Here is a 26685-nt window from a genome sequence, read left to right as displayed (position 1 = left end):
GGAGCCGCCCCCCATGGGATCCCAGAGGCACCGGATGGGCTGGGGTGAAGGGACCTTAAAGCTCCTCCAGCTCCAAGCCCTGCCACGGGCAGGGACACCTTCCACATGGAAGGAGCAGCTTGCTCCGAGCCCCTGTGTCCAACCCGGCCTCCAACGCTGCCAGGGATGGGGCAGCCACAGCTCCTCTGGGCACCTTGCGCCAGCGCCTCAGCACCCTCACAGGGAAGAGCTTCCTGAGAGCTTGTGAAATACGAACTCACTCCTCTAAACGAGGTAACGAGGGTTTAGTGAGGGACAAAGTCAAGAAAGCAAAAGCGACAGCGCTGGGCGCGTGACCGCAGCCAGAGGCGCAAGGGATTAGCATTTGGTACAGGTTTATATACTTTCAGTATTACATTAGTTACATGCATATTCATAATTCCCGCATATAGGCGGGGGATATTATAACTAGCTTCGAGAATTTATCATCACAAGTCTCCTCCTCTTGGCGTCTGCGCACTGCTCTGTGGTGATTGTGAGCAGGGGGCTTGAGGATGAAGTAAACAGTCTTCCTCTTGTGAGTAGGGGTCTTCAAGATGAAGTAAGCAGTCTTCCTCACGGTGTATTTTTCACCTCTGGCACAGTTGGACCGCCCAGCAATCACACAACCAGCTATATCTGTAATTATTCTGAGAAATAGCAAGGATTTAAAACAGTGTGACCTTCCTGCAAAATTTGTTGCAGGATGGGCAGACAAGGAGTATCCCAAGCTAGCAGAGCCTTGGGAGGCTCTGTCTCCAAACTAACTGATAAGGATGGTGTGAAATAACTCATTCATGTTTAGTGGGGCCACTAAAGCCCGTTATCTCACCACAGACTTACAACACAAACATTGCTCTTTAAAACTACTTTAGAAGACTAGCGTGAAACAATTAACTCATGTTTAAGTGGGGCCACAACATCCCACAGACTTACAACATAAACACTGTTCTCTTTCTACAGCCTAAGTTAAGCTAAAAAGTACTTTATGTTTTCCAGGCACTAGCTTTCCTTATACCAAGCTTCACCCCCCACCTTCTCTTACCTTTACAAATTCTTTTGCTATGTGACTCCATTTAGATCAAGAGATCTGAACCTTTTTAACTTGCTGTCTGGTCTGGTATCTTTAGCGTGTTTTGTTTCTGTTACTGTAAACTCGTACAGTTATATCCTGCACGTGAGCACACCTATGATTTGAGAAAGCCAATACATTTATGTGTTCATCACAATCTCACCTCAATCCACCTCTGTGGAAAGGAAAAAGGGGATAAAATAAGCAGTAAATCGCAGCCTCCTTGTGACTTCCCAAAGCCTCCGGTTTCAGTTCTAAAGCCTCGTTCGCAGGGTCCCAAGGCTCAGGTTCAGTTTCCAAAGGCTCGGCCGCGGGGATGCTGCTGCCGGGCGGGGGGCGCACGAGCCCGGCCGCGGGGCTGGGCAGGGCCCGCTCCGCCGTTCCCCGGGCTCCCGCGGCCGCGAGACCCCCCCCGCCGGCCGCTCCGCCCGGTGGCAGCGGGCGCCCGGGCCGCGCGTGGACAGAGCCGTTGACAGCGAGGCTGCGGCGGCGGCGGCAGCAGCGGCTTCTGAGCGGCTTCTGAGCGGCTTTTGAGCAGCAGCGACTTCGGCAGCGGCTTCTGAGCGGCAGCGGCTTCGGTAGGAGCAGCAGCAGGGGCAGCAGCACCAGGTGAGGCGGCGGCGGCAGCTCTCGGCGGTCCGGAGCCCGCCCTCCGCCGCTCCCCGCGATGGTGCCTCCCCCGTCCCCCCAGCGTCCCCCCGCAGGGGCTCGCGGCACCGCTCCCCTCTCCCGGTACTGGCAGTGGCGGCGCTGGGCGAGCCGCCGCCGCTGGGTCTGGGTCTGGCGAGGCAGCGCCGGCCCCTGGCGCTCCCCGGCCCGCCCCCAGGCCCCGCCCCGCCTGGGGCCGGCCGGGGGCCGCCACCATCCACAGGTGCCCGGCGGAGCGCGGACCGGCGGCGGAGCGCGGACCGGCGGCGGAGCGCGGACCGGCGGCGGAGCGCGGACCGGCGGCGGAGCGCGGACCGGCGGCGGAGCGCGGACCGGCGGCGGAGCGCCCGCTCCCTCCCCGCCCCGCAGCCTCCCGGCAGCCGCGACCCCCGAGACCCCGGAGCGCGGTGCTGCTGCGGGGGTGCCGTCACCGGCAGCGCGGTCGGGCAAGGTGCCCGTGCTCCTCCTGACCCGCATTGACCCGTCGGCCTATCTGCGCTCCGGGACCGGCGGGGAGCGGCGCGCCGCGGAGCCTCGGCCGGGAAAGGCCGGGAATGATGCGGCTCCGCTCGGCCCGGAGCGCCCGGTGGGGGCCGGCGGGGACCCCGCGCGCAGCGACAGCGGCCGCGTCTGTCGCACGGGGCACGACAAGGAGAGCTTCGAGCGGCTTTACCGCGTGGGACCGCTGCTGGGGAGAGGCGGCTTCGCGTCCGTGTACTCGGGGCTCCGCCTGTGTGACAACAGCCCGGTAAGGGCGGGCCCGGCGGCGGGCCGGGGAGGCGGCGGGGCTCAGCTCAGCTCAGCTCAGCTCAGCGCTGCCCTTGGCTCGCAGGTGGCGATCAAACAAGTGGCTCGGGAGCGCATCTCCTCGTGGGGGGAGCGGGTGAGTGCGCGGGGCCACCGGGACAGTGCGGGGCAGAGCGGGTGGGGGTGAGCCGGTGGGGCCGGCGGGGGGGAAAGTGGGACAGGGAGAGGGGAGTGGGTGTGGAATCACCAGGGGACACGGGCCTGGTAGGGGTGCACCAGAGCATCCCTGGGGATTGTGGGGGGCACCTGCAGGAGGGCATCAGAGCATCCCAGGCAGGGAGGCACAGGAGCCCCGGGCCAGCTTCGGCCCTGCTGACAGTGCCGTGGTCCCCCTGCAGCCCAGCGGCACTCGCATTCCCTTGGAGATAGCCATGTTGAGGAAGGTGCGCTCCGGCTGCAGTGCCATCATCCAGCTCCTCCATTGGTTTGAGCTGCCCCACTCCTTTGTGCTGGTTCTGGAGCGTCCGGAGCCATCGCAGGACCTCTCCGACTTCATCAAAAAATGGAGGTTCCTGCCCGAGAATCTGGCGCGGGGCATTTTCCTCCAGGTGCTGGTGGCTGTGCGGCACTGCCACAGCCGCGGTGTCCTGCACAGGGATATCAAGCCCAAGAACATCATCATCAACTTGGCCACCAGAGAGGTCAAGCTTATTGACTTTGGTTGCAGCACCCTCCTCACGGACACGGTCTACACCAAATTTAGCGGTGAGCCCACAGCCCAGGGTGCTTCCTGTACCGAGCAGTTTGTGAACAAGAGTCACGTGCTGATGACGAGGTGGCGGGTCACACCGAGCGTGCGTCCCCACGTCCGTGGCGCCACCGGTGCAGCCCCTGCATCCCTGGGGATCCGCGGGCGAGAATCCAGGAGCAGGCGGCATCTGCCTAATGAGGTGCGCCCGTATCCTGTTGTAGGAACACCTTTGTACTACCCGCCAGAGTGGTTCCGCTGGCACTGCTACCACGGCCGTCCGGCGGCGATCTGGTCCCTGGGCGTGCTGCTGTATGAGATGGTGTGCGGGGTCCTCCCCTTCCGGTGCTGCGAGGACATCGTCAGCGGGCAGCTCTTCTTCCAGCGCCGGATCTCTGTCGGTAGGTACCTGGCTTCGCAGCAGCAGGGGAAGGTCGGGGTTTAGGGGGTGGCAGCTGATCTCCCTTGGTCAGCTGGAGGAGGTGGCCCATGTCCTGCCATCCTGCTCTCCTCCAAACCGAGTCATGGAGCAGGAGGTCTGGGTGCAGCTCTGAGCGCACCCAGGCCTGGGCGCTGCGGACGGTGGCACAAGGTAGACAGGAGCCTCCTGCAACTGAGCAGTTGGATTCTGGATTCTCCCCAGAATGCCAGCACCTCATCAGGTGGTGCTTGTCCATGAGAGCTCGCGACAGGCCATCCCTGGACGATGTGTTCAACCACCCTTGGCTGCAAACATCCACTGCCCCAGGAGACAGCCGCCCTCCACCCTCACAGCCTGAGCCAGCAGCTGGGCAAGTAAGCTGGGGGTGCCTCTTGGGGAGAGTGTGGGGTTTGGGGGTTTTGGCAGGTTGGGTTTTGCGGAGAGCGGGTGGTTTTTTTGGGGTTTGGGGGATTTGGGAGTTTGGTGAGGTTGGGTGTTTTGGGGGGACTTTTGCAGTTATTGGGGGGCTTGTGGGGATTGGTTTCTGGGTTCTTTGGAGAGCAATAGGTGTCAGAGGGACACCTCATAAGAGTTATATCTCCTCCTTGTAGCTGGGGCAGTGGTGAGGTTGGGCTTTAGTCTGAGGATAATGCTGGTAACACACCGATTGTATAGTGGTTTCTGATTAGCACTTACCCCGAGCAAGGCTGATTCAGTCTCTCATGCTCTGCAGTGAGGAGAGACAAGATCTGACAGCAAAGCAACAGACAAAGCGGCTACTCCAACACCCGCCACGAGCACTGCAGCTACTCCAGCACCAGCCACAGCCACTACGGTGACACCAACAATGGCAACAGGCACCGTGGCTACTCCAATGGCAAGGACTGTCACTACAGCTACAACTCCAGCAACATGCACTGCTGCTATTCCAACCAGGGCAAAAAAAGCAGTGTGGCTACTCCAGACTCAGTGACAAGCAGTGAGGCTTCTCAAACCCAAGCCACAAGCACTGCAGGTACTACAAATACAACGACAGACACATTGGCCACTCAAACGCCAAGGACAGGCACTGTGGCAGGTGGGACCCAATTCAACATGCCCTGCAGTTAATCCAGCCCCAGGCACAAGGACTGCAGTTACTCCACCACCAGTTTTAAGCTCTGCAGCTACTCTATCTCTGGGAAGGAGCAATGGCACTACTCTAAGGACTGCTATATATACAGTGGCTACGTCAACCCCAGCCACAAACACTGCAGCTACTCCAGTGCATGCCACAACCACTGCAGCCTCTCCAACACCAGTGACACACACTGCTGCTCCTGGAGCACCATCAACAAGCAGTGAGGCTTCTCAAACCCAAGCCCTAAGAACTGTGCCTACTGCAACCATGGCAGCAGGCACATGGGCTACTCCAATGCCAAGGAAAGGTGCTGTGACTGCTACAACTCCAGTGATGGGCACTGCAGGTATTGCAACCACATCAACAAGCAGTGAGGCTTCTGCAGTGCGAGCCACAAGCACTGTGGCTTCTCATTGCCAGCCACAAGCCCTGCGGCTACTGCAACCCCAGTGACTGGGACAGTGGCTACTACATGGCAACGATAGGCATAAACACTGCAGCTATTCCAGCCACTGCAACAAGCACAGCAGCTACTGCAGTGCCAGCCAGAAGAATGGGGCTACTCCAATGCCTGAGACAGACACTGCCGCTACTGCAACCTCATTGACGAGCAGTGAGGCTTCTCCAAACCAAGCCTCATGCTCTGCGGGTACTCAAAGTACTGTGACAGACACATCAGCCACTCGAATGCAAAGGACAGGCACTGTGGCTACTCCAGCCCCATCAACAAGCACTGTGACTAATCCAGCCCCAGGCACAAGCACTGCAGTTGCTCCACCACCAGTTTCCAGGTATGCAGCTATTCCAACTCTAGGAGGGAGCACTGCCGCTACTCTTAAGGCCTGCAACGTTTGCAGTGGCTAGATCAACCCCAGGCACAAACACTGTGGCTACTGCAAATCCTACCAGAAGCACTACAGCTACTCCCGTGCCAGCCACAATCACTGCAGCCTCTCCAACACCAGTGACCCATCAACAAGCAGTGAGGGTTCTCCAGTGTGAGCCACAAGCACTGCGGCTTCTCACTGCCATCCACAAGCCCTGCGGCTACTGCAGCCCCAGTGACTGGGACAGATGCTACTACATGGCAATGATAGGCATAAACACTGCAGCTATTCCAGCCACTGCAACAAGCACAGCAGCTACTGCAGTGCCAGCCACAGCAACGGGGCTACTCCAATGCCTGAGACAGACACTGCCGCTACTGCAACCTCATTGATGAGCAGTGAGGATTCTCCAAACCAAGCCTCATGCTCTGTGGGCACTCAAAGTACCGTGACAGACACATCAGCCACTCGAATGCAAAGGACAGGCACTGTGGCTACTCCAGCCACATCAAGAAGCACTTTGGACAATCCAACCCCAGGCACAAGTACTTCAGCTGCTCCACCAGCAGTTGTCAGGTCTGCAGCTATTCCAACTCTAGGAAGGAGCAATGGGGCTACTCTAAGGCCTACAACATAGGCAGTGCCTAGATCAACCCCACCCAGAAGCACTGTGGCTTCTCCAACGCCACTGACAAAGACTGCTGCTCCTCCAATGCCATCAACAAGCAGTGAGGCTTCTCCAACCCAAGCCCTAAGAACTGTGCCTACTGCAACCATGGCAGCAGGCCCATGGGTTACTCCAATGCCAAGGACAGGTGCTGTGCCTGCTACAGCTCCAAAGACAGGCACTGCAGGTATTCCAGCCACATCAACAGTGAGGCTTCTCCAGTGCGAGCCACAAGCACTGCAGCTTCTCATTGCCAGCCAGAAGCCCTGCGGCTACTGCAACCCCAGTGACTGGGACAGTGGCTACTACATGGCAACCATAGACATAAACACTGCAGCTATTCCAGCCACTGCAACAAGCACAGCAGCTACTGCAGTGCCAGCCAGAAGAATGGGGCTACTCCAATGCCTGAGACAGACACTGCCGCTACTGCAACCTCATTGACGAGCAGTGAGGCTTCTCCAAACCAAGCCTCATGCTCTGCGGGTACTCAAAGTACTGTGACAGACACATCAGCCACTCGAATGCAAAGGACAGGCACTGTGGCTACTCCAGCCCCATCAACAAGCACTGTGACTAATCCAGCCCCAGGCACAAGCACTGCAGTTGCTCCACCACCAGTTTCCAGGTATGCAGCTATTCCAACTCTAGGAGGGAGCACTGCCGCTACTCTTAAGGCCTGCAACGTTTGCAGTGGCTAGATCAACCCCAGGCACAAACACTGTGGCTACTGCAAATCCTACCAGAAGCACTACAGCTACTCCAGTGCCAGCCACAACCACTGCAGCCTCTCCAACACCAGTGACCCATCAACAAGCAGTGAGGCTTCTCCAACCCAAGCCCTAAGAACTGTGCCTACTGCAACCATGGCAGCAGGCACATGGGCTACTCCAATGCCAAAGACAGATGCTGTGGCTCCTACAACTCCAGAGATGGGCACTGCAGGTATTGCAACCACATCAACAAGCAGCGAGGCTTCTCCAGTGCGAGCCACAAGCACTGCAGCTTCTCATTGCCATCCACAAGCCCTGCGGCTACTGCAACCCCAGTGAGTGGGACAGTGGCTACTACATGGCAACGATAGGCATAAACACTGCAGCTATTCCAGCCACTGCAACAAGAACAGCAGCTACTGCAGTGCCAGCCAGAACAATGGGGCTACTCCAATGCCTGAGACAGACACTGCCGCTACTGCAACCACATTGACAAGCAGTGAGGCTTCTCCAAACCAAGCCTCATGCTCTGCGGGTACTCAAAGTACCGTGACAGACACATCAGCCACTCGAATGCAAAGGACAGGCACTGTGGCTACTCCAGCCCCATCAACAAGCACTGTGACTAATCCAGCCCCAGGCACAAGCACTGCAGTTGCTCCACCACCAGTTTTAAGCTCTGCAGCTATTCCAACTCTAGGAAGATGCAATGGGGCTACTCTAAGGCCTGCAACATAGGCAGTGCCTAGATCAACCCTACCCAGAAGCACTGTGCCTTCTCCAACGCCACTGACAAACACTGCTGCTCCTCCAACGCCATCGACAAGCAGTGAGGCTTCTCCAACCCAAGCCCTAAGAACTGTGCCTACTGCAACCATGGCAGCAGGCCCATGGGTTACTCCAATGCCAAGGACAGGTGCTGCGGCTGCTACAACTCCAAAGACAGGCACTGCAGGTATTCCAACCACATCAACAAGCAGTGAGGCTTTTCCAGTGCGAGCCACAAGCACTGCGGCTTCTCACTGCCAGGCACAAGACCTACATCTTCTCATTGCCAGGCACAAGCCCTGCAGCTACTGCAATCCCTGCGACTGGGACTGTGGCTACTACATGGCAACAATAGGCATAAACACTGCAGCTATTCCAACCACTGCAACAAGAACAGCAGCTGCTGCAGTGCCAGCCACAGCAACGGGGCTACTCTAATGCCTGAGGCAGACACTGCCGCTACTGCAACCTCATTGACGAGCAGTGAGGCTTCTCTAAGCCAAGCCTCATGCTCTGTGGGTACTCCCCATACCCACAACTCCCCCCAGGTGACCCTCAAGTAACATCCTACACCCAAAACTGCTCCCAAGTGACCCCCTAGTGACCCCCAGACCAAAAACAGTTCCCCAAGTGTCCCCCAAATGAAATCCCAGACCCACAAGTGCCCTCCAAGTGACCCCAAAGACCGAGAGCTGCCCTCCAGTCATCTCCCAGACCTACAACAGCCCCCAAACTGCCCCCAGAGTGACCACTCAGACCCACAACTGCCCCCCAAGTGACCCCCCCAGACCCACTACTGCCCCCAAGTGACCCCCCCAGACACACAACTACCCCCAAGTGACCCCCCAGACACACACCTGCCCCCCAAGAGAGCTCGCAGACCTACCTCTGCCCCCCAAGTGTTCACCCAGTGACCCCCAGAGCCATAACTGCCCCCAAATGATCCCCTCAGCCCTAAAATTGCCTCCCTTAGTGGCCTCCCGGACCCACAACTGCTTCCCAAATGACCCCCCAGTGATTCCCCAGACCCAAACCTGCCTCCCAAGTGACCCCCAAGTGACTCCCCAGACCTACAACGTCCCCAAAAGAGATCTCCCTGACCTACAACTGTTTCCCAGCTGACACCCCAGTCAGCCCCAGACCCACAACTGCCCCATGTGCTCCCCAAGTGATCCCCAACACCCACAGCTGCCCCTCACTGCCCCGCTCCCATCCTGTTCCCATCCCATTCCCATCCCGCTCCCATCCCGCTCCATCCCGCTCCCATCCCGTTCCCATCCCGCTCCCATCCCGTTCCCATCCCGCTCCCATCCCAGCTCCATCCTGTTCCCATCCCTCTCCCATCCCGGCTCCATCCCATTCCCATCCCGTTCCCATCTCGCTCCCATCCCGGCTCCATCCCGTTCCCATCCCGCTTCCATCCCGTTCCCATCCTGCCGCGCCATCCCGCTCCATCCCGTTCCCATCCCGTTCCCATCCCGCTCCCATCCCCTTCTAATCCCGCTCCTACCCCGCTCCCATCCCGCTCCCACCCTGCTCCCATCCCGTTGCCATCCCGTTCCCATCCCGACTCCATCCCGCTCCTATCCCGCTCCATCCCATTCCCATCCCGTTCCCATCCTTCTCCCATCCCATTCCCATCCCGCTCCATCTCGTTCCCATCCTGTTCCCATCCTGGCTCCATCCCGCTGCCATCCCAGCTCCATCCCGCTCCCATCCCAGCCCCATCCCGCTCCCATCCCCCTCCCATCCCGCTCCCATCCCGGCTCCATCCCGCTCCCATCCCGCTCCATCCCGTTCCCATCCCGGCCCCATCCCGCTCCCATCCCATTCCCATCCAGGCTCCATCCCGTTCCCATCCTGCTCCCATCCCGCTCCCATCCCGTTCCCATCCCGCTCCCATCCCAGCTCCATCCTGTTCCCATCCCTCTCCCATCCCGGCTCCATCCCATTCCCATCCCATTCCCATCCCACTCCCATCCCGTTCCCATCCCGTTCCCATCCCGCTCCCACCCCGCTCCCATCCCGGCTCCATCCTGCTCCCATCCCGCTCCCATCCTACTCCCATCCCGTTCCCATCCCGCTCCCACCCCGCTCCCATCCCGGCTCCATCCCGCTCCCATCCCGCTCCCATCCTGTTCCCATCCCGCTCCCATCCCGCTCCCATCCCGTTCCCATCCCGTTCCCATCCCAGCCCCATCCCGTTCCCATCCTGCTCCCATCCCGGCTCCATCCCGTTCCCATCCCGCTCCCATCCCATTCCCATCCCGCTCCCATCTCGTTCCCATCCCGCTCCATCCCGTTCCCATCCCGCTCCTATCTCGGCTCCCATCCCGTTCCCATCCCGACTCCGTCCCGGTCCCATCCCACTCCCATTGTTAGCGTCGAGACAAACACATAACCACCGGGATGGTTATATGAGGTGCTTTATTGAGGCGCCGGGAACCAGGGGTACGCACCCAAATCTGGTTCCGATTCCCGTCACATCGCGTTCGCAATTTATACACTAAAATTTCGTAACTAATACATATTCAACACAGATTACATCATTGACTAATACATATGCATCAAAGATTGCTACATCAATTTATTACGACATCATCCTCTTCTGCGCTTGCGCCGCCCCCTCTGGTGGTCGTCCTAATGAAGTAAGGAGTCTTCCTCAGATGAAGTAAGAAGTCTTCCTCAGGACCTTTTCCTTACTTGGATATATCCCAACCCTTGTGTGGACGCTAGCATTTTCTTATCAGCTTCTGGTATGCTCTTCTGGCTACCTTATGCATAGGTTCCATTTGGGTATAGTCTCCAGTACATACCTTTCTAAATCCACCCATACACATATTATTGCAACACTGGTTACAGAGCAACCGTAATACAAAATTGCAAAGTTACAACATTTTCTAATATATAAAACCTCACTATTGATTTATAAATTTCTCAAATATAATAATTTCTACTATTTTATATGATTATTTTATTGTAAAAAACTTCACCTCCTCTAACACCATCCCTACTCCTTCCCGTTCCCATCCCGCTCCCATCCCTCTGCCATCCCGCTCCATCTCGTTCCCATCCTGTTCCCATCCCGCTCCCATCCCGTTCCCATTGATACAGAGGGTTGACCAATGTACAGGGGGGTAGTACAGGGATATTGTACAAGGGGGTTGTACAGGGGGGTTGTACAAGGGGGTTAGAGGAATTTGCTTGCTTAAACAAAAGTATTGTCTGTTGTAAATGCCTGCTAAGCAGAACAAAGGCACCTGGTCCTATTGATAAGCAAAAGCAGACACCTGGTCCTATTGGTAAGCAGCTATTGATAAGGAAAAGCAGACACTTGGTCCTATTGATAAGCAGCTATTGATAAGGAAAAGCAGACACTTGGTCCTATTGATAAGCAGCTATTGATAAGGAAAAGCAGACACCTGAATCTACTAACAAGGGGAGAAGCAGATGTTTTATGGCTGGGATACCGGGCCAAACCCTGAGGCCATATGTGAAGACTGAAAGGTGAAAAGTGCAAGGAGAGGAAGACTCATTTACTTCATCTTGAAGACCCCTACCCACAGGAGGAAGACTCAGTTACTTCATCTTGAGACCCCTGCCCATGACCAGAGGGGGCGATGCGCAGGCGCGGAGGACCTTCTGGCTCATTATAATATGAAGCGGGGATAGGACATGAATATGTATAGGCGTATTGTGTAACCTTATGAATATGTATAACTTTAGAGGATAAATGTAGAGGGAAACAACACTGAGGTACGCATGACTTTGAGGAATTATCCCCGTGCGTCTCAGCGCTGAATAAAAGCATACCTACTTTACAACTTCTAACAAATTGTGGAGTTTATCCGCGCATCACCATCCCTCTCCCATCCCGTTCCCATCCCTCTCCCATCCCTCTCCCATCCTGCTCCCATCCCGCTCCCATCCCACGTTTTCCTTTCCACATTCCCCACCCCCCCCGCCCCCCCGCCCCCCCCCCCAGTCTCGGCGCGCCCGGCCCCTTCCCGCCATCCCCTCCGTGGCGCCGGCTCTGACGTCATCCCCCCGCGCCGCCCGCTGTCATGGCGGCGGTGCAGGCGGAGGATCCTGTCGAGGGCTGGAGCTCACCCGCGTCTGCCCCGGGAGCAGGGTCAGGCCCCACAGCTCTGCTCCTGCCAGCGCTGCCGAGCCCTGCACTCACTCGATGGTGCCATCGGAGCGCCCCACACAGCGCAGCACGGGCTGGGCCGTTGCTCTGGCTCCGGCAGAGGCACAACTGCCTCGGGAAGCTGCCAGCGAGCAACGAGAGCTGAGAAGCGGCTGCAGAAGGGCTCTGCTGTGGGGCTGAAAGCCAAGGGTGCTGCAGGGAAAGGAAAGGAAGGGAAGGGAAAGGAGAGGAGAGGAAAGGAAAAAGACTGCAGAGCCTCAGCCCTTGGGCTTCCTTCAGAGGAGGTGGCGGTGCTGCCCTCCATCCTGGCTGTTCTCCAGGCCTGACCTGCCCTCAGGGGGCTGCAGGGGCCTCTGCCGAGGCCAGCAGCAGAGACAGGATGTTCTGCACAAATGTCTGCCCCTGATCCTGGGCCTGACTCGGTGCTGAGAGCTCTTCTGCAGCCAAATGGGGATCGTGTTTTGCAGTCACGCAGTCACAGCCTGGTTTGGGGTGGAAGGGACCTTAAAGCTCACCCAGTCCCAGCCCCTGGGTGCCCAGTGGCCATGGGCACGATGCTGCCGCCATCACCAAGCCGTGGCGGTCGCTGTGGATTTGCCCGTTGTGACGGGGCCTCCACGGTGAGCGTGGGCTCTTTAAGGAGGGAGAGCCTTGCAGAAGAGACCCCTCTCTCAGGAGGCTGCATCTCCCGTGGCTGCCCTGCGCATCCAGGTCCGTGTTCTTTGACTTTGCAATCCTGTTTTAGTGTTGGCTTGAAACACATTGTGGGTGCAACGCAGGAGCCGTCTCTGTGCAGGAGCTGCTGGTGTCAGAGATGAGAAGGTGTCAGGGCCCACCGGGCTTAAAAGCATTTATATTAGTGTGTATAATTTGTAATGATAATACATATGTTACCGTTAAAGTCATTCAGAAAAACTAAGACACATACACACACACACACACACACACACACACATATATATGTCTGAGCCTGTAACGCTGTGGCAGTTCTGTAAAGTCCACTTGCCAGCAGTCTTGTGGACAATTGCCTTTGTTGTTCCAGGTGGGGGGCCTCTTAGCATCGTAAACGAGGTTCACACTTCTTTATAACACTTTTATAATTCCAGTCATTTGCATACTCAGAACTTGGAGCTTTAAAGCCTCAGTCATTATTTTGTTCCCCCTTGTGTTGCCTGGTGGTTTTCTTCTCATAAGAGGTTGGGCAGCTATTACTTGCCTGTTTGGTGTAACCCACCATCCTTCATCGTGTTTCTTGGCTCCTAAGACTAGGTAATTTTCCATCCTCTGTTTGATAACTTGGAACTTCATTATCCAAGCTCTGATACTGATGAGGCAATATTAATGAAAGGTCCCCACCCACAGCTTCTTTGGCTGCTTTGTCAGCAATGTGATTACCGATATTCACTGGAGTGTTATCAAACTGATGTGCCTTAAAAGCAAATTTTGACTTTCTGACACTTTCAGAAGTCTCAGTAGCACCACCAGCTCAGCTTTCTGTGCTGATGTGTTGGGGGAGGAGGAATGCAGGGCTTTAGTGTCTCTTATGTTTGGTTTAGCTCTATTATGTTATGGTCTGTAAACAGTTGTGAGTCAGCTCTCCTGCTTCTGATCTGTTGTCAAAACCACTGCTGGTTCTAAAGGTTTGATACTTTCAACTGTACGTCCTCTTGTCACAGAAGCGCAGCCTGCCTGGGGAAAGCCACTGACTACTTTTCTGTTCCAGAATGGTTATTAGCATGTGAAGTACAAATACAGACCATTTTTGTCCCAATGTATTCAATACATTTTTCTGTTAGAGGCTCCAGTTCTTTTCTTGCTTCCAGTTTTATAGGATACTGTTTCTGTCTTAGCAGTGTGATGTTTGGTTTTAGAAGAATAGTTACTGCTGCTGCATCTCGTGATTGTCCTGGTGCTCTGGCAGCCCATACTTGCAGATACACCCGCTTCCTCTGGGATATCCGGCTCAGTACCTGGTTTCTGTAACATAAAAACTCGGGCCTCCACAGCCTTTTCATCAGGAACATGTACCTGAATTTTCTTTCTTTAACCCTAATTGCTGCATGTAATTTACTCAGTGTGCTGTTATCCAATAGCAGCACAGGGCACTCAGGCATGCAAAGGAATTTATGGGTCAACATCTGTTTGCCAGTTTCTCAAATGTAAAGGAAGGCCGGGTTCCTGTCCGCCTGTGGCACCAGTGCCTGAAGCTGTTTGTTTGCTTAATTGCCCTTTACAAGTATTTATAACAGAATAAGTAGTTTCTGTTTCTACAAGAACTTTTACCTTCTCATTCCCCGACCTAACTGTAGCCAGGGGCTCTGCTGGGCTGGGATTCAAATCTTCCCCCGCTCCTCCTTAGTCTTCCTCTAAAGTAATAATTCTCTCTGCCTGTCCTGACGTTCCACTAAATCTCTGGTGTTTATTTTGATTCTGAGGGCATTTTCCCTTTGAGTGCAACCTGTGGAGTCTGTTCACAAACCTTTCCATGTAATCCTTGTTTCCTCCCCTCCCTTTCTTGGGGGATAGCTACAGGCAGCAATTTTTCTCTCTCTTCTTTCCCCTAAAGATTCCAGTTTTACTCTGGAGCTTATCTTATGCTCCCGCATATATATTAACAGATTCCTAGTTGAAACCTGACACACTATAACCCACAAAACGCAATATTGTATTATATTAATAATTATATTAATTCTATCAATAATATATATATTAATAATCAGGGACTGAAAGCCCTCCCCAGTACCATTGAACCATTTGAACCATTGCAGAGAACTTGCACCAGAGCAATATTGGTCCGATTGTGATAAGTCTCCAAAGCCACATCCATTATTTTTACCAAATCACATTGGTCCTCCCCCTTAAGCTTTTGTACCTTTTTCCTTATGTTTTCCATGGATTGACTTTTTGTTAACTGGCCTAACTCTCTCCTACTTTCCTCTGATTCGGGATCAATATTAGTATATTTAGACATCACCTCTTTTAATCTTCCCATGAATCCAGCAGTTGATTCATTTACATCTCGCTTTATTTCATATAGCTTAGACCAGCTCACTGCCTTGGGGACCGCATTCCTAGTACTGACTAAAATCTACCTCCGATATTGTTTCAAAGCTTGCCTGTCCCAGTTAGGATTGGGGGTAGGAATGTGAAGATTCACTGTACCTATCGCTGTGCCTGCTGTTATTTGTTGCTCTGCTGCGGTCCGAGCCGTACGAATAATCGTATTTCTGTCAACACTCTCGAAAGCATGATGTGTAATTACCAGCCACTTGTTTCCAACTCTTCAAATCTACAATGGTAAAGGGAATCTTCATCATGAGCAGACCATCATTACACACAGCTTGTCTTAAAGGTGCAATCACAGTTTCCCCTCATTTTCCCCTAGTTTGCCTTGCTGTAAGGCAAAATCCTTCAGCCCGACCCCCCTATATCTCAGGTGCCTGTGCTGGTGCTTGTGCTTGATCCTCATTGTCAGCACCTTCAGCCCCATTATTCACAATACCCCTTCTCCAGGGGCCTACCATCAAATCCAAATCCTCCTCCACATTCCTCAGATGTTTAGTGCATAACTGCCCTGTGGTGCACAAAGACCAATAGCAAATTTAAACTAATTTTACTGTCTTTCTCCAAGGACATTACTGACAGGTCCTGGAGCGCAAAATGAAAACTGCAATCCTTTTGCTGTTCCAGATGATATCTCAAAGTAGAAAACATTTCTGCATAAGCTGCTTCATCCCACTTTCCTTCTCGTCTCAAGAATGACATGTGACAGGATTTTACCAGAGTCTCCTGAGTAACCGAACCCCTCGGGGGTCCACCGCTTTGTTCCGGTCTCCCGAGTGACTGAACTACGCAGGGGTTCACCGATTTGTTTGCAGTGTTGTGAAATGCAACCCAGTGGGGATTTCTTCAAACCCCCCCTTTGGAGGCAGTGGTACCCATGATCCTGACCTCCACCAAATACCAAAGTCCAGACAACCAAAACTAAACTGCCTTTTACCCACCGCGCAGGGCGTCCCTCTCTGCCTTACGTGGAAAGGGGCCAAAAAGAATGCCTTTTTAAAGACATTAAATCGGGGTCTCCCCGAGGTCCCGCGTTGGTCCTTCAGGCAAACTCCCCCGATGCCAGCGTGAAGGTCCCAGGGACTCCCCGGATCCATGGGAAACACGGCTGAGTGTCCCTGTTCAGGCGCCAAATTGTTACCCTAAAAGTCGGTCAGAGAAACTCTCTAAGGCTCAATTTGGACTTTCAGAAAGCAGCATTCTTTATTGCAGTGCTGGGCGCACACATGAATCCTTTCACAAGGGTGAGCACGCCTGGTACTTGCCGACAGCAACTCTATATTTAACATACTCATGCATATTCACAGCTTTTCTAGCAACTGGTTCTAATATTTGCATCCTAATTACGCATGCGCTTTCTTGCTGAGTGGGGTCTTTGGTGGGCACCGATAGTCTTCCTCACTGTGTTTACTGAATGACCTCAGTGCTTGCTCAAGCTCGCAAGGTCCTAGTGCCCAGTTAGCAGTTGCTATGTCCTTGCTTCTGCTCTGTTCCAGTCTCGCCCCACGCTGGGCACCGCTCTGCTGTCTTGAAGGCTGGCATCCGTGGTCTTATTTACTGTCTCCTTAGGTGTTACCAGTCCCATGATGTTCCTTCCCCCATCAGCCAAACCTTCCTTTCTCTCTACATGTTAGTAAGGTAGAACAATTTGGCCTATTCTCCTATGCTAAAGGCACACACACTGTTGTTAGTGTAAGATTTAAGGTTACAACGCAGTGACCACAGGGACACGCTGGGGACATGGTGACCGTAGGGACATGGTGGGTCACATGGAGACCATGGGGACACAGACATCACAGTGACCATGGCGACATGGGGACCACAGGGGTGGCTGATTCTGGAACACCCCATGTTAAGGATGAAGGCCACAGAATCCCTGCATCAGCCCTGCATGACGGCTCCAGGGTTTGTGGGGAGCTTCCAACCTCTGTCTGGGAGTCCCTGTTCCAGAGGCACCCACAGTTCCTCTGGTTGCTGCAGCCCTGGCTTGTCTTGGGAACTGGAGCAGTTACTTGGTGTGAAGGGTTTCAAGGCTGCCTGGGCAGGCAGTGGGACTGGTGCTGGCCTCAGGGCTGAGCTCCCATCCCCTGGTCAGGCAGCAGGGCTGGTGCTGGCCTCAGGGCTGAGCTCCCATCCCCTGGTCAGGCAGCAGGGCTGGTGCTGGCCTCAGGGCTGAGCTCCCATCCCCTGGTCAGGCAGCAGGAATGGTGCTGGCCTCAGGGCTGAGCTCCCATCCCCTGGTCAGGCAGCAGGGCTGGTGCTGGCCTCGGGGTTGAGCTCCCAGCCCCCTGGGTGGTGTTTTGGCTGGGATAGAATTAATTCTCTACCCTGTAGCTGGTGCAGTGCTGTGTTCTGGCTTTATTGTGGCAATTAACACTGGTAACACACTGATGGTTCAGTTGCTACTCAGCAGCACTTACCCTGATCAAGGACTTTTCAGTCTCTCATGCTCTGCAGTGAGGAGGCGCACAAGAAGCTGGGAGGAAGCAGACAGGACACCTGACCCAGACTAGCCAAAGGGGTATTCCATCCCACAGCACGTCATGTCCAGTATAGAAACTACAGGGAGTCACCCGGAAGGGATTGGATTGGGTCAGGCTGGGTATCGCTCAGTGGGTGCTGAGCAATTACATTGGGCGTCACTGCTGGTTAGCATTTTCCTTTCCCCTGTTTAGTTTTATGCCCTGTCCCTTTTAAACCACAACAGTTGTACAGGAGCAAAGTTTGCTGTACAGCTCTTAATAGTGATTTTAGTGATGGAAGATTTTACCTTTTCTGTTGTTGCTCCAGGTTAGGTTTTTCACTTATTTTCATGACTTTGTTCTTGTTTTTTTCAAGAGCTCTGGCTGGTGGGTGAGTTATTTCTCTCTTCATAATTCCTGCAGGTTTCCAACCCGTGCCTTGCTCCTTCAGCTGCTGATTGCCAGGTTTTCCACGTGGGTCCTTCCCTCCGCGTGTGTCCTGTGCCTGTCCCGGGTCCGTAGCGTTCTGTCAGCAGCCTGGCGGAGGTGCGGAGCGGTTCCTGCTCCCCAGCTCCCTGTGGCCGTAGTTGTGGTCGCTGCCGTTTCCCTGCCATGGACAGATTCTCAACCTGCAGCTGAGGGTTGTTTTCCACAGGGCGGTCTTGTCTGGAGCTGGGGCACGGGGAGCTGGCCCAGCCGGTCTGCGCTGTCGGGTCGGGCCGTGGGACCGCATGTTGAGTCGGTGGGATTTGTGCTCACAGTTAATAGTGCACAGTGTAGGGAACACAGGAATCTGGTTTGTTTTTCATGCGGATTGAAATAAAAGGAAGCACTTGATGGGATGGAGCCATCCCTGTATTGTGGGGTTGCGGGATGAAGAATGCTGCGAGCGTGCAGGGGAGCACAATGTGGCTGGCTGCAGGGCCTGGAGGTTTTTCTCCCACTGAGACTGAGTCTGCGGCTCTGGCAGCAGAGAGCAGAGGCTGGTCCCCCCGCGGCGACTCCCGGAGCACCCCTGGGTGCCCAGTGGCCATGGGCACGATGCTGCCGCCATCCCAAAGCCGTGGCGGTCGCTCTGGATTTGCCCATTGTGACGGGGCCCCCACGGTGAGCGTGGGCTCTTTAAGGAGGGAGAGCCCTGCAGTAACCGGTGCAGAGAAGAGCCCTCCCCTCCCTCGGGAGGCTGCATCTCCCGGGGCTGCCCTGCGCATCCAGGTCCGTGTTCTTTGACTTTGCAATCCTGTTTTAGTGTTGGCCTCAAACACATTGTGGGCGCGTGTGTGGGTTTTGGAGGGTTCCCTGTAGAAAGGGCTTCATGTAACCAAAAACGGGGGTGGGGTGGGCGGGGAAGGTGCGGGGGGGTCATTAAGTGCCTGTTGATGAACTGCCTGTGGGGAAGGGGGAGGATCGACCTCACCTCCCCCCCAGCACCCCAAAACGGGGGGGGTGGATGTGGGGGAGGGTACCCAATGGACACAACCTCCCATCCCCCACCCGGGGGTGTCGGGGGGTGGCACCTCCCCCCCTCTTTATACCCGGGATGGGAGAGGGGAGGATAAAGGGGGGATGGGGGGGGTGCCTATCCGAAGCCTTAGTGACACCGATGTAAAGGGGGGGGGGGTGTCACCTTAAGAATGTATGAAAAGGAAACTTAACCAATAAATAAAGATTTCACAGGAAATCGAGGCCCCCTCTCCCCCCCCCCGTGTTTCGGCCTTTCCCCATCCCCGTTCCGTGATGCTCTCCGCACTTCCGGGTTGGATGCCTCCGTTGCCTAGCAACGGGGTCTCCACGTACCGCTTCCCACGCATTACACACACACACCCCCCACCCGGCCTCGTTCTGGCGAGCGTTGCCCAGGCAACAGCCAATCAGCTCTGAGCTCCCCAACTCGTGTCCCCGTTTATCCCCCTCCCGGCTGCCCCCCATGGGGCTGAATATGGGGCCTTTCCTCGCCCCTCCCCCCCACCCCCCGTTTTTTTCCCCTCTTCCCCTCCCCCACCGCATCCCCATTTTCTCCCCTCCCCCCCTTATGCCCCCCATTCCCTCTCCCCCTTTGTCCCACCCCCATTCCCCACATTCCTGCCATTTCTCCCCCTCCCCCTCCATCCCTCCCCATTTCTCATCCCACCATCATTATCCCCCCCCTTAATTACCTGCAATTAGCGTAGGACCTGCTTTATCCACATGCACCTCATGTAGGGCTGACCTTATTTACACGTTACTTCCTTATTTACATGTTATTAATGTAGGGCCTACTTAATTTGTGTCCTCTTAGTCCAGCATGCTCAGCGCTTCCAGCAGCCCCCGCCCTTCTCCCTAGGGTCTGAAAGGGGCGTGGCCAAAGGGGTGAGGACACGCCCCCCCAGCCCCCCCGCCCCTTCCCCTCTTTGCTCACCTGGGCCTGCAGGAGGCGCAGCTGCGCCTGGAGCTTCCCATTGGATGCGGCCAGAGCCCGGAGCTGGATCCAGCGACGGGACTGGAAGGGGTGGAGGGGGGGACACAAGGAAATGAGGGACCCCAAAGCCATGGGAGGGACCCAAATACCCCCCAAGACCCCCAAACACCTTAAATATCGCCCCATATTTCCCCACAAGCCTCTCCCTTAACCCCAAACCCATCCATAACCCCCAGATCCCCCTCCCAGCACCCCCAAAATTCCCCCTAAAGCCCCAAACTCCCCCATGTCAGCCCCTATAGACCCAAAATCCCCCTCCAGGACCCCCGCATATCCCTCATCCCTCCCAAAAAGCGGCGCTGGGGCCCTTCAGGGACCCCAACTCCTCCCCATAACCATCAAATTCCACTTCCCAGACCCCCCCCAAGCCCATCAGGACCCCCCCAAATCCCCATATTCCCCCGTTGGCACCCACCAGCCGCTGCTTCCCCTCCTGCAGCTGCCTCCTCAGTGGCCCCAGGGCAGTCTCTGGGGAGTCCATGGGGCTGCCCCGTAGCTCTGGGCCCTGCTGGATCTGGGCCCCCCGAGCCCCTGAGAGCCCCATGGCCTCCAGCATCAACCTGGTGGCAAGGGGGGCACCAAAGCCAAACGTTGAGGGGAGTTTGGGGGGCCCAAAGGGGTCCAGATCCCATTTTGGGGACCCCAAAAGGGCTGCAGGGACCATGGAGGTTGGGGGGGGGGGCACCCCGAAAGGTCTCAGCACTGGGTTTAGGGAGGGGGGCTTTAAGGACCCCTATGAGCCCAGCACCCACTTCAGAAGGAAACTTCAGAATTCCTATAGGAACACCACCCCCCCACCCCCCCCCGCCATGTATTTTAGGGACCGATCCGAGGTTTGGGGTCCCTCCAGATGTTGCAGTTCCTCCCCCCAGATGTTGGGGTGCCCCCCTCACCGCGGTGCCGCACGTGGCCCATGATGTACTCCCGGATGGGGGCACAGGGCCCCGTGCACAGCCTGGAGGTGGGGGGGAGACAAAGAGAGGGGGTCAGGAGCACCCCAACCCCCCCAGGACCCCAAAAGCCCCCACTGGGGGGTCCCGCGGGCTCCAACCTGCGCAGGTCGGGATCGGAGGGGAGCTCCAGCTCCGCCATGATGGGCGAAATTGACGCGCTGGGAGCGCCGCGCGGCACGACGGGAGGTGTAGTCCAAGCCGGGCGGTGCCTTAATGGTGCTGTATGGGTGTCGCACTGCATCATGGGAGTTGTAGTTCAGGCTGGGCGACTCTAGGACAGGGCTCTCTGGGTGCCGCGTGGCATGATGGGAGTTGTAGTCCATCGGGGAGGGCAACGGGGCCAATGTCGGGGTAATGGGGGCATGGGGGGCAATGGGGGGTAAGTGGAGGGGCAGTGGGGATCCTGGGGTGTCCATTGGGCGATCTGCGGCCCTTTGGGGGATCAAACTTCACAACTCCATTTCCTATCCCCCATTTCCTCCCTTTTGCCTTCTCATTTCCCCCATTCCCTCTGCATTTCCCCCATTTCTCCCCCATTTCCTGCTATTTCCTCCCCATTCCTGCTATTTCTTCCCATTTCCCTCCCATTTCCCACCATTTCCTCCATATTTCCTTCCATTCCCCCATTTCTCCTCCTTTTCCCACCATTTCCCCCCTTTTCCCACCATTTCCCCCATTTCCTCCCAAATTCCCGTCCTTTTTCCCTCATTTCCCCTCCATTTCATCTCCATTTCCCTCCCATTTACTCCCAATTTCCCCCACCCCTATTTCCCCCATTTCCCTCCCATTTCTCATTTCCCACCATTTCCCCCCTTTTCCCATTTCCTCCCCATTTCCCCTCCTTTTCCCCCCATTTTCCATTCCCATTTCCCTCCATTTCCCACCTATTTCTCCCCCCCCCGGCTATTCCCATGAAGCCGCCACCGCTCCCCTCCCCCCCCCGCGCCGCCCGCGGCGGGAACCGGACGGGACCAAACTGGGGCGGGCGCGGGGCCTCCTGCCCCACCCCCGCGGGCTCTTCGCCCGCGAGGTCACCTCGGGTCACATGGGGCGGGGCTCCATAGGGAGGACCCTGACCCCGCCCCATAACTTGGGGAGCTCCACAGGTGGGGAGCCCCCTAACTTGGGGGAGGGCACAAAGGGGGACCCTCAGACCCCGCCCCATACCTTGGGGGGCACAAAGGGGGGCTCCATAGGGGGGAACCAGGCCCTGCTCCATAACTTGGGGGAGGACAAAGGGGGCACCCCATAACTGGGGGGGCTTCATAGGGGACTTCCAGAGCCTGCCCCATACCTTGGGGGGCACAAAGGGGGTGCCCCATAACTTGGGGGTCCCAGTGCCCACCCCCCAACACCCCATAGCGCGGGTCCTGGCCTCCCGCTTGGGGGCGCTGTTGCACCGGGCCCCGGTGCTGCTACGGGAGCGGCGCCGCTCGGTGCTGGGGGCGCTGCTCCGTGGGGGGGAGGGGGGAGGCACCGGGGCTTCCCCCCCCGGCTCTCGCGGCTGCTCCGGGGGCACCGGGACCCGAAACCGGGAGCTCGGGACCCGAACCAGAGGTCCCTGGAGCCTCAATGGGAGCCGCAACCGGATGCGCGGCGGGACCGGGGCATCCCCAGCCCCATCTTTGGATCCAGTGCAGAGCAGTGGGAAGTGAGTCGGGAATGGGGGTAATGGGGGGCAATGGGGGGCAATGGCATAATGGGGGGTAATGGGGTAACAGGGGCAATGGGAGTAATTGGGGGTAATGGGCAATGGGGGTAAAGGGGGGTAATGGGGGGCAATAAGGTCAATGGAGAAAATGGGGGGCAATGGGGGGCAATGGTGTCTCTCCCCACCACCCCAGAGCCCCCACTTCTGGAGCCTGGTTCCGCTCTTCCAGCCCCATGGAATTTCGTGTCTGTGTCAGCGCTCCCCCTCGCAACTGGATCCAGACGTGGATCCATGTCCATGTGTGGAGCATCCGGATCCGGATCCCATAGGATCTGCTCCCAAGCACCAGGAGCTGCGATACCAATGGGATCCAGTGCTCCCAGATGATCCAGGGCTCTGGAATGAGGGGGAGCTGCAGCACAAGCTGGTGCTTTGGGATGATTCCATGCTCCCAGAGAGCCTGGTGCGGCTCTGGCACGATCCAGTGTTCCGGGATGATCTAGGGATCCGGGATGATCCAATGCTCCGGAATGATTTAGGGATCCAGAATGATCCAGGGTTCCGGGATGATTCAAGGATCCAGAATGATCCAAGGTTCCAGAATGACCCAGGGATCCAGGATGATGCAGGGATGCGGAATGATCCAGAGCTCTGGAATGATCCAGAGCTCTGGAATGATCCATGGCTCCAGAATGATCCAGGAATCCAGGATGATCCAGTTTGGCTCCATCGTGATGCAATGCTCCAGAATGATCCAATATCCCGGCATGATCTGGTTCTGCTCCATCAGGATCCGTTTGTGTTCCAACAGCATCCAGTGTTCTGTCAGTATCCACAGCTCCGGAATGACCCAATTCGGTCCCTTCCCAATCCCACTCGGCTCCATTCAGATCCAATTCAGTCCCATTCCGATCCTGTTTGGCTCCATTTGGACCCAATTCGGCTCCATCCCAATCCCATTCAGCTCCATTCAGACCCAATTCGGCTCCATCCTGATCTGGTTCATTCCCATCCCAATCCCAGTCAGCTCCATTCAGACACAGTTCGGCTCCATCCTGATCTGGTTCATTCCCATCCCAATCCCATTCAGCTCCATTCAGACCCAATTCGGCTCCATCCTGATCTGGTTCATTCCCATCCCAATCCCAGTCAGCTCCATTCAGACACAGTTCGGCTCCATCCCAATTCAGTTCCCCTCCATTTGGACCCAGTTCAGTCCCATCCTAATCCTATTCAGCTGCATCCCGATCCCATTCGGTCCCATCCCAATTCAGTTCTGCTCCTTTTGGACCCAGTTCAGCCACATCCCAATCCCATTCGTCTCCATTCAGATCCAATTCGGTCCCATCCCGATCCCATTCATCCCTATCCTGACCCCATTCAGCTCCATTTGGACCCAGTGCAGTCCGATTCCAATCCCATTCGTCTCCATCCCAATATGATTCATCCCTATCCCAACCCAATTCAGCTCCCTCCCAATCCCATTCGGCCCCATCCGGGTCCGGTCTGGCTCCAACCAGACCCAATCCAGCTCCATCGGGGCTCAACATGGCTCCATCCGGACCCATCTCCGCCCCATCCGGATCCGATCTGGCTCCATTCAGACCCAATCCGGCTCCATCCAGATCCAATCCGGTTCCATCCGGACCCATCCCGGCTCCATCCAGCCCCAGTCCAGCTCCATCCGGACCCACCCCAACTCCGCTGCTGCTGCCCCGACCCGGCACCCTGGAGCTGCTGCGGGCGCTGGGCCTGAGAGCCCACCCCGCCACCATTAAAGGCTCCTTTGCTGTCAACATCATTTTGGGGTGAAAACAGCATTTTTAGGGTCATATACTGGGTTATAATGGGGTATAATGTTTGTATAAGAGGGTATAATGGGTTGTAATAAGGTTATAATTGGGTATAATGGGTTATAATGGGGTTACAATGGGGTATAATGGGGTTATAATGGGCTGCAATAGGGTATAATGGGGTTACAATGGGGTATAATGGGTTATAATGGGGTTACAATGGGGTATAATGGGTAATAATGGGGTATAATGGGGTTATAATGGGGTATAATGTGGTTATAATAGGGTACAACGGGGTATAATGGCGGTATAATAGGGTATAATAGAATAAAATGCGTTATAATAAAGTTATAATTGGGTATAATGTGTTATAATGGCGTATAAAGGGGTTACAATGTGGTTATAATGTGGTTATGATAGAGTATAATGGGGTATTTTGGGGTATAACGGGGTATAATGGAGTTATGATGTGGTTATAATGGATTATAATGCGGTTATAATGGGGTATAATGGGGTATACTGGGGTTATCTCTTTCATGGACACCCCCCTGTGGTGGGGGAAGAGCCTGCATGCCCCAGTGAGGTTGGGAGCTACGCTGGTGGTGGCTCATGCCTCCCGTAGGGTCTCCCATTCCAGACCGGTCTCAACTGAAGGGGCAGACAAAGTGTGTCCATGGCAGGATGGGCTCACCAGCCTTGGGGCAACCATCCTAGGAGAAGGACAGCTCTAACTTCAAACCGGGCAGACGGAGCTCGTTGGGCCCTGTAAGGCCATCCATCTCAGAAAAGGACACTCTAACCAAGCCTGCGACCGGAGGACTTTGCTGTCACCGTCCAAGCTCGCTAGGCCCTGGCAGACAAACGTCAGGTGTAAAGGACAGGGCCAGTCCTGCACATGCTGTGCCTCACCTAAAAAACCCACTGTTCCTTGGCCTTTTTAGTCATCAGCGCGCTTGTAGTAAGCGTGGGTAAAGCCCCTCCCAAATCAAGTCAAGCCATCATCATAATAGTTTCTAACAAAGCCTAACGTCAACCCCATCCATCAATCAACCCCATCCTTCAATCAACCCCATCATTCAATAAACCCTATCCTTCAATCAACCCCATTCTTCAATCACCTCCATCATTCAATTACCCCCATTCTTCAATCAACTCCATCCTTCAGTCAGCCCCATCCTTCAATCAACACCATCCTTCAATCAACCCCATTCTTCAACAAACCCCATCCTTCAATCAATCCCATCCTTCGATCAACACAATTTTTCAATCAACCCCCTCCTTCAATCAACCCCCTTCAATCAACCCCCTTTTTCAATCAACCCCCTCCTTCAATAAAACCCATTCTTCAAACAACCCGATTCTTTGATCAAGCCCATCCTTCAATCAATCCCATTCTTCAATCCGCCCCAACCTTCAATCAACCCCATTCTTCAATCAACCCCATTCTTCTATCACCCCCATTCTTCAGTCAAACTCATCCTTCAATCAACCCCAACCTTCAGTCGACCCCTCCCTTCAATCAACCCCACTGCTGCAGAAAATATATGGACTCAGTCAGAGAACAGTATGATCAGACAAAAACCGTTTATTACAAAGCCTTAACCCCTTAAATACTGTTTCTTACGTGCACTTACAGTGATTTGGCATATTTGATTGGATACATGTCTTGAAGACCCTTTGCAACTAGCATATAATTGGTTAAGCACTGGTGTGAGAACTTTACCTCGAAAGCTTGCCAACAGTCCACAGTTCTCATTAACTTGGTGAAATCCAGCTTCTTCTTATCTTGCTTGTTCAGGCTGCCCCGAGCCTCTCACGGCCTTGCTGCATCTTTCAGGATTATTCAGAATTTATGTACCAATTATTCATTCTCCTGTGAGAACACTGCCTCCACATCTCCCCCTTTTTGTTTTATATATGTTTTGGGTGACCCTACTTGAGCAGGGATTTGCCCTAGATCATATCTCCAATATATGGACAGTGGGATTGAGTGCGCCCTCAGCAAGTTTGCCGATGACACAGAGCTGTGTGGTTCGGTTGATATCCTGGAGGGAAGAAATGCCATCCAGAGGGACCTCGACACGCTTGTGAGTGGGCTGATGCCAACCTCATGAGGTTTAACCATGCCAAGTGCAAGGTCCTACACCTGGGTGGGAGCAATCCCAGGCACAGCTACAGGTTGGGCAGAGAAGAGATTCAGAGCAGCCCTGCGGAGAAGGACTTGAGGGTATTGGTTGATGAGAAAATGAACATGAGCCAGCTTCAGTGTGCACTCCCAGCCCAGAAAGCCAACCGTATCCTGGGCTGCATCAAAAGGAGCGTGACCAGCAGGGCAAAGGAGCTGATCCTGCCCCTCTACTCTGCTCTTGTGAGACCTCACCTGGAGCATTGTGTGCAGTTCTGGTG

At 55.3% G+C, this 26685-nt stretch overlaps 1 protein-coding gene and 1 long non-coding RNA gene across 2 annotated transcripts in view; one reads left to right on the top strand and one right to left on the bottom strand.

Moving 5' to 3' along the window:
- Positions 1–26685, bottom strand: part of LOC133270201 (uncharacterized) — a 378511-nt gene that overhangs the window by 128034 nt on the left and 223792 nt on the right. The gene's annotated exons all lie outside the window — the stretch shown is intronic.
- LOC133270200 (serine/threonine-protein kinase pim-1-like) lies at positions 2205–4008 on the top strand (the record flags this gene model as incomplete). The annotated part of the gene is given in 7 exon segments (XM_061455194.1): positions 2205–2285; positions 2385–2486; positions 2571–2621; positions 2884–3250; positions 3458–3634; positions 3877–3970; positions 3972–4008. Coding segments are annotated over 7 exon segments (909 nt in total), but the record flags the coding sequence as incomplete, so codon positions are not given.

The sequence above is a fragment of the Pezoporus flaviventris genome, unplaced genomic scaffold, assembly GCF_033815535.1.
Source record: "Pezoporus flaviventris isolate CSIRO_AGI_PZ_B2104156 unplaced genomic scaffold, CSIRO_AGI_Pfla_v1 ptg000019l, whole genome shotgun sequence".
In the NCBI taxonomy this organism is placed as follows: Eukaryota; Metazoa; Chordata; class Aves; order Psittaciformes; family Psittacidae; genus Pezoporus; species Pezoporus flaviventris.
Note: the sequence above shows the minus strand (reverse complement) of the source record. Positions and strands in the feature narration are given on the sequence as shown.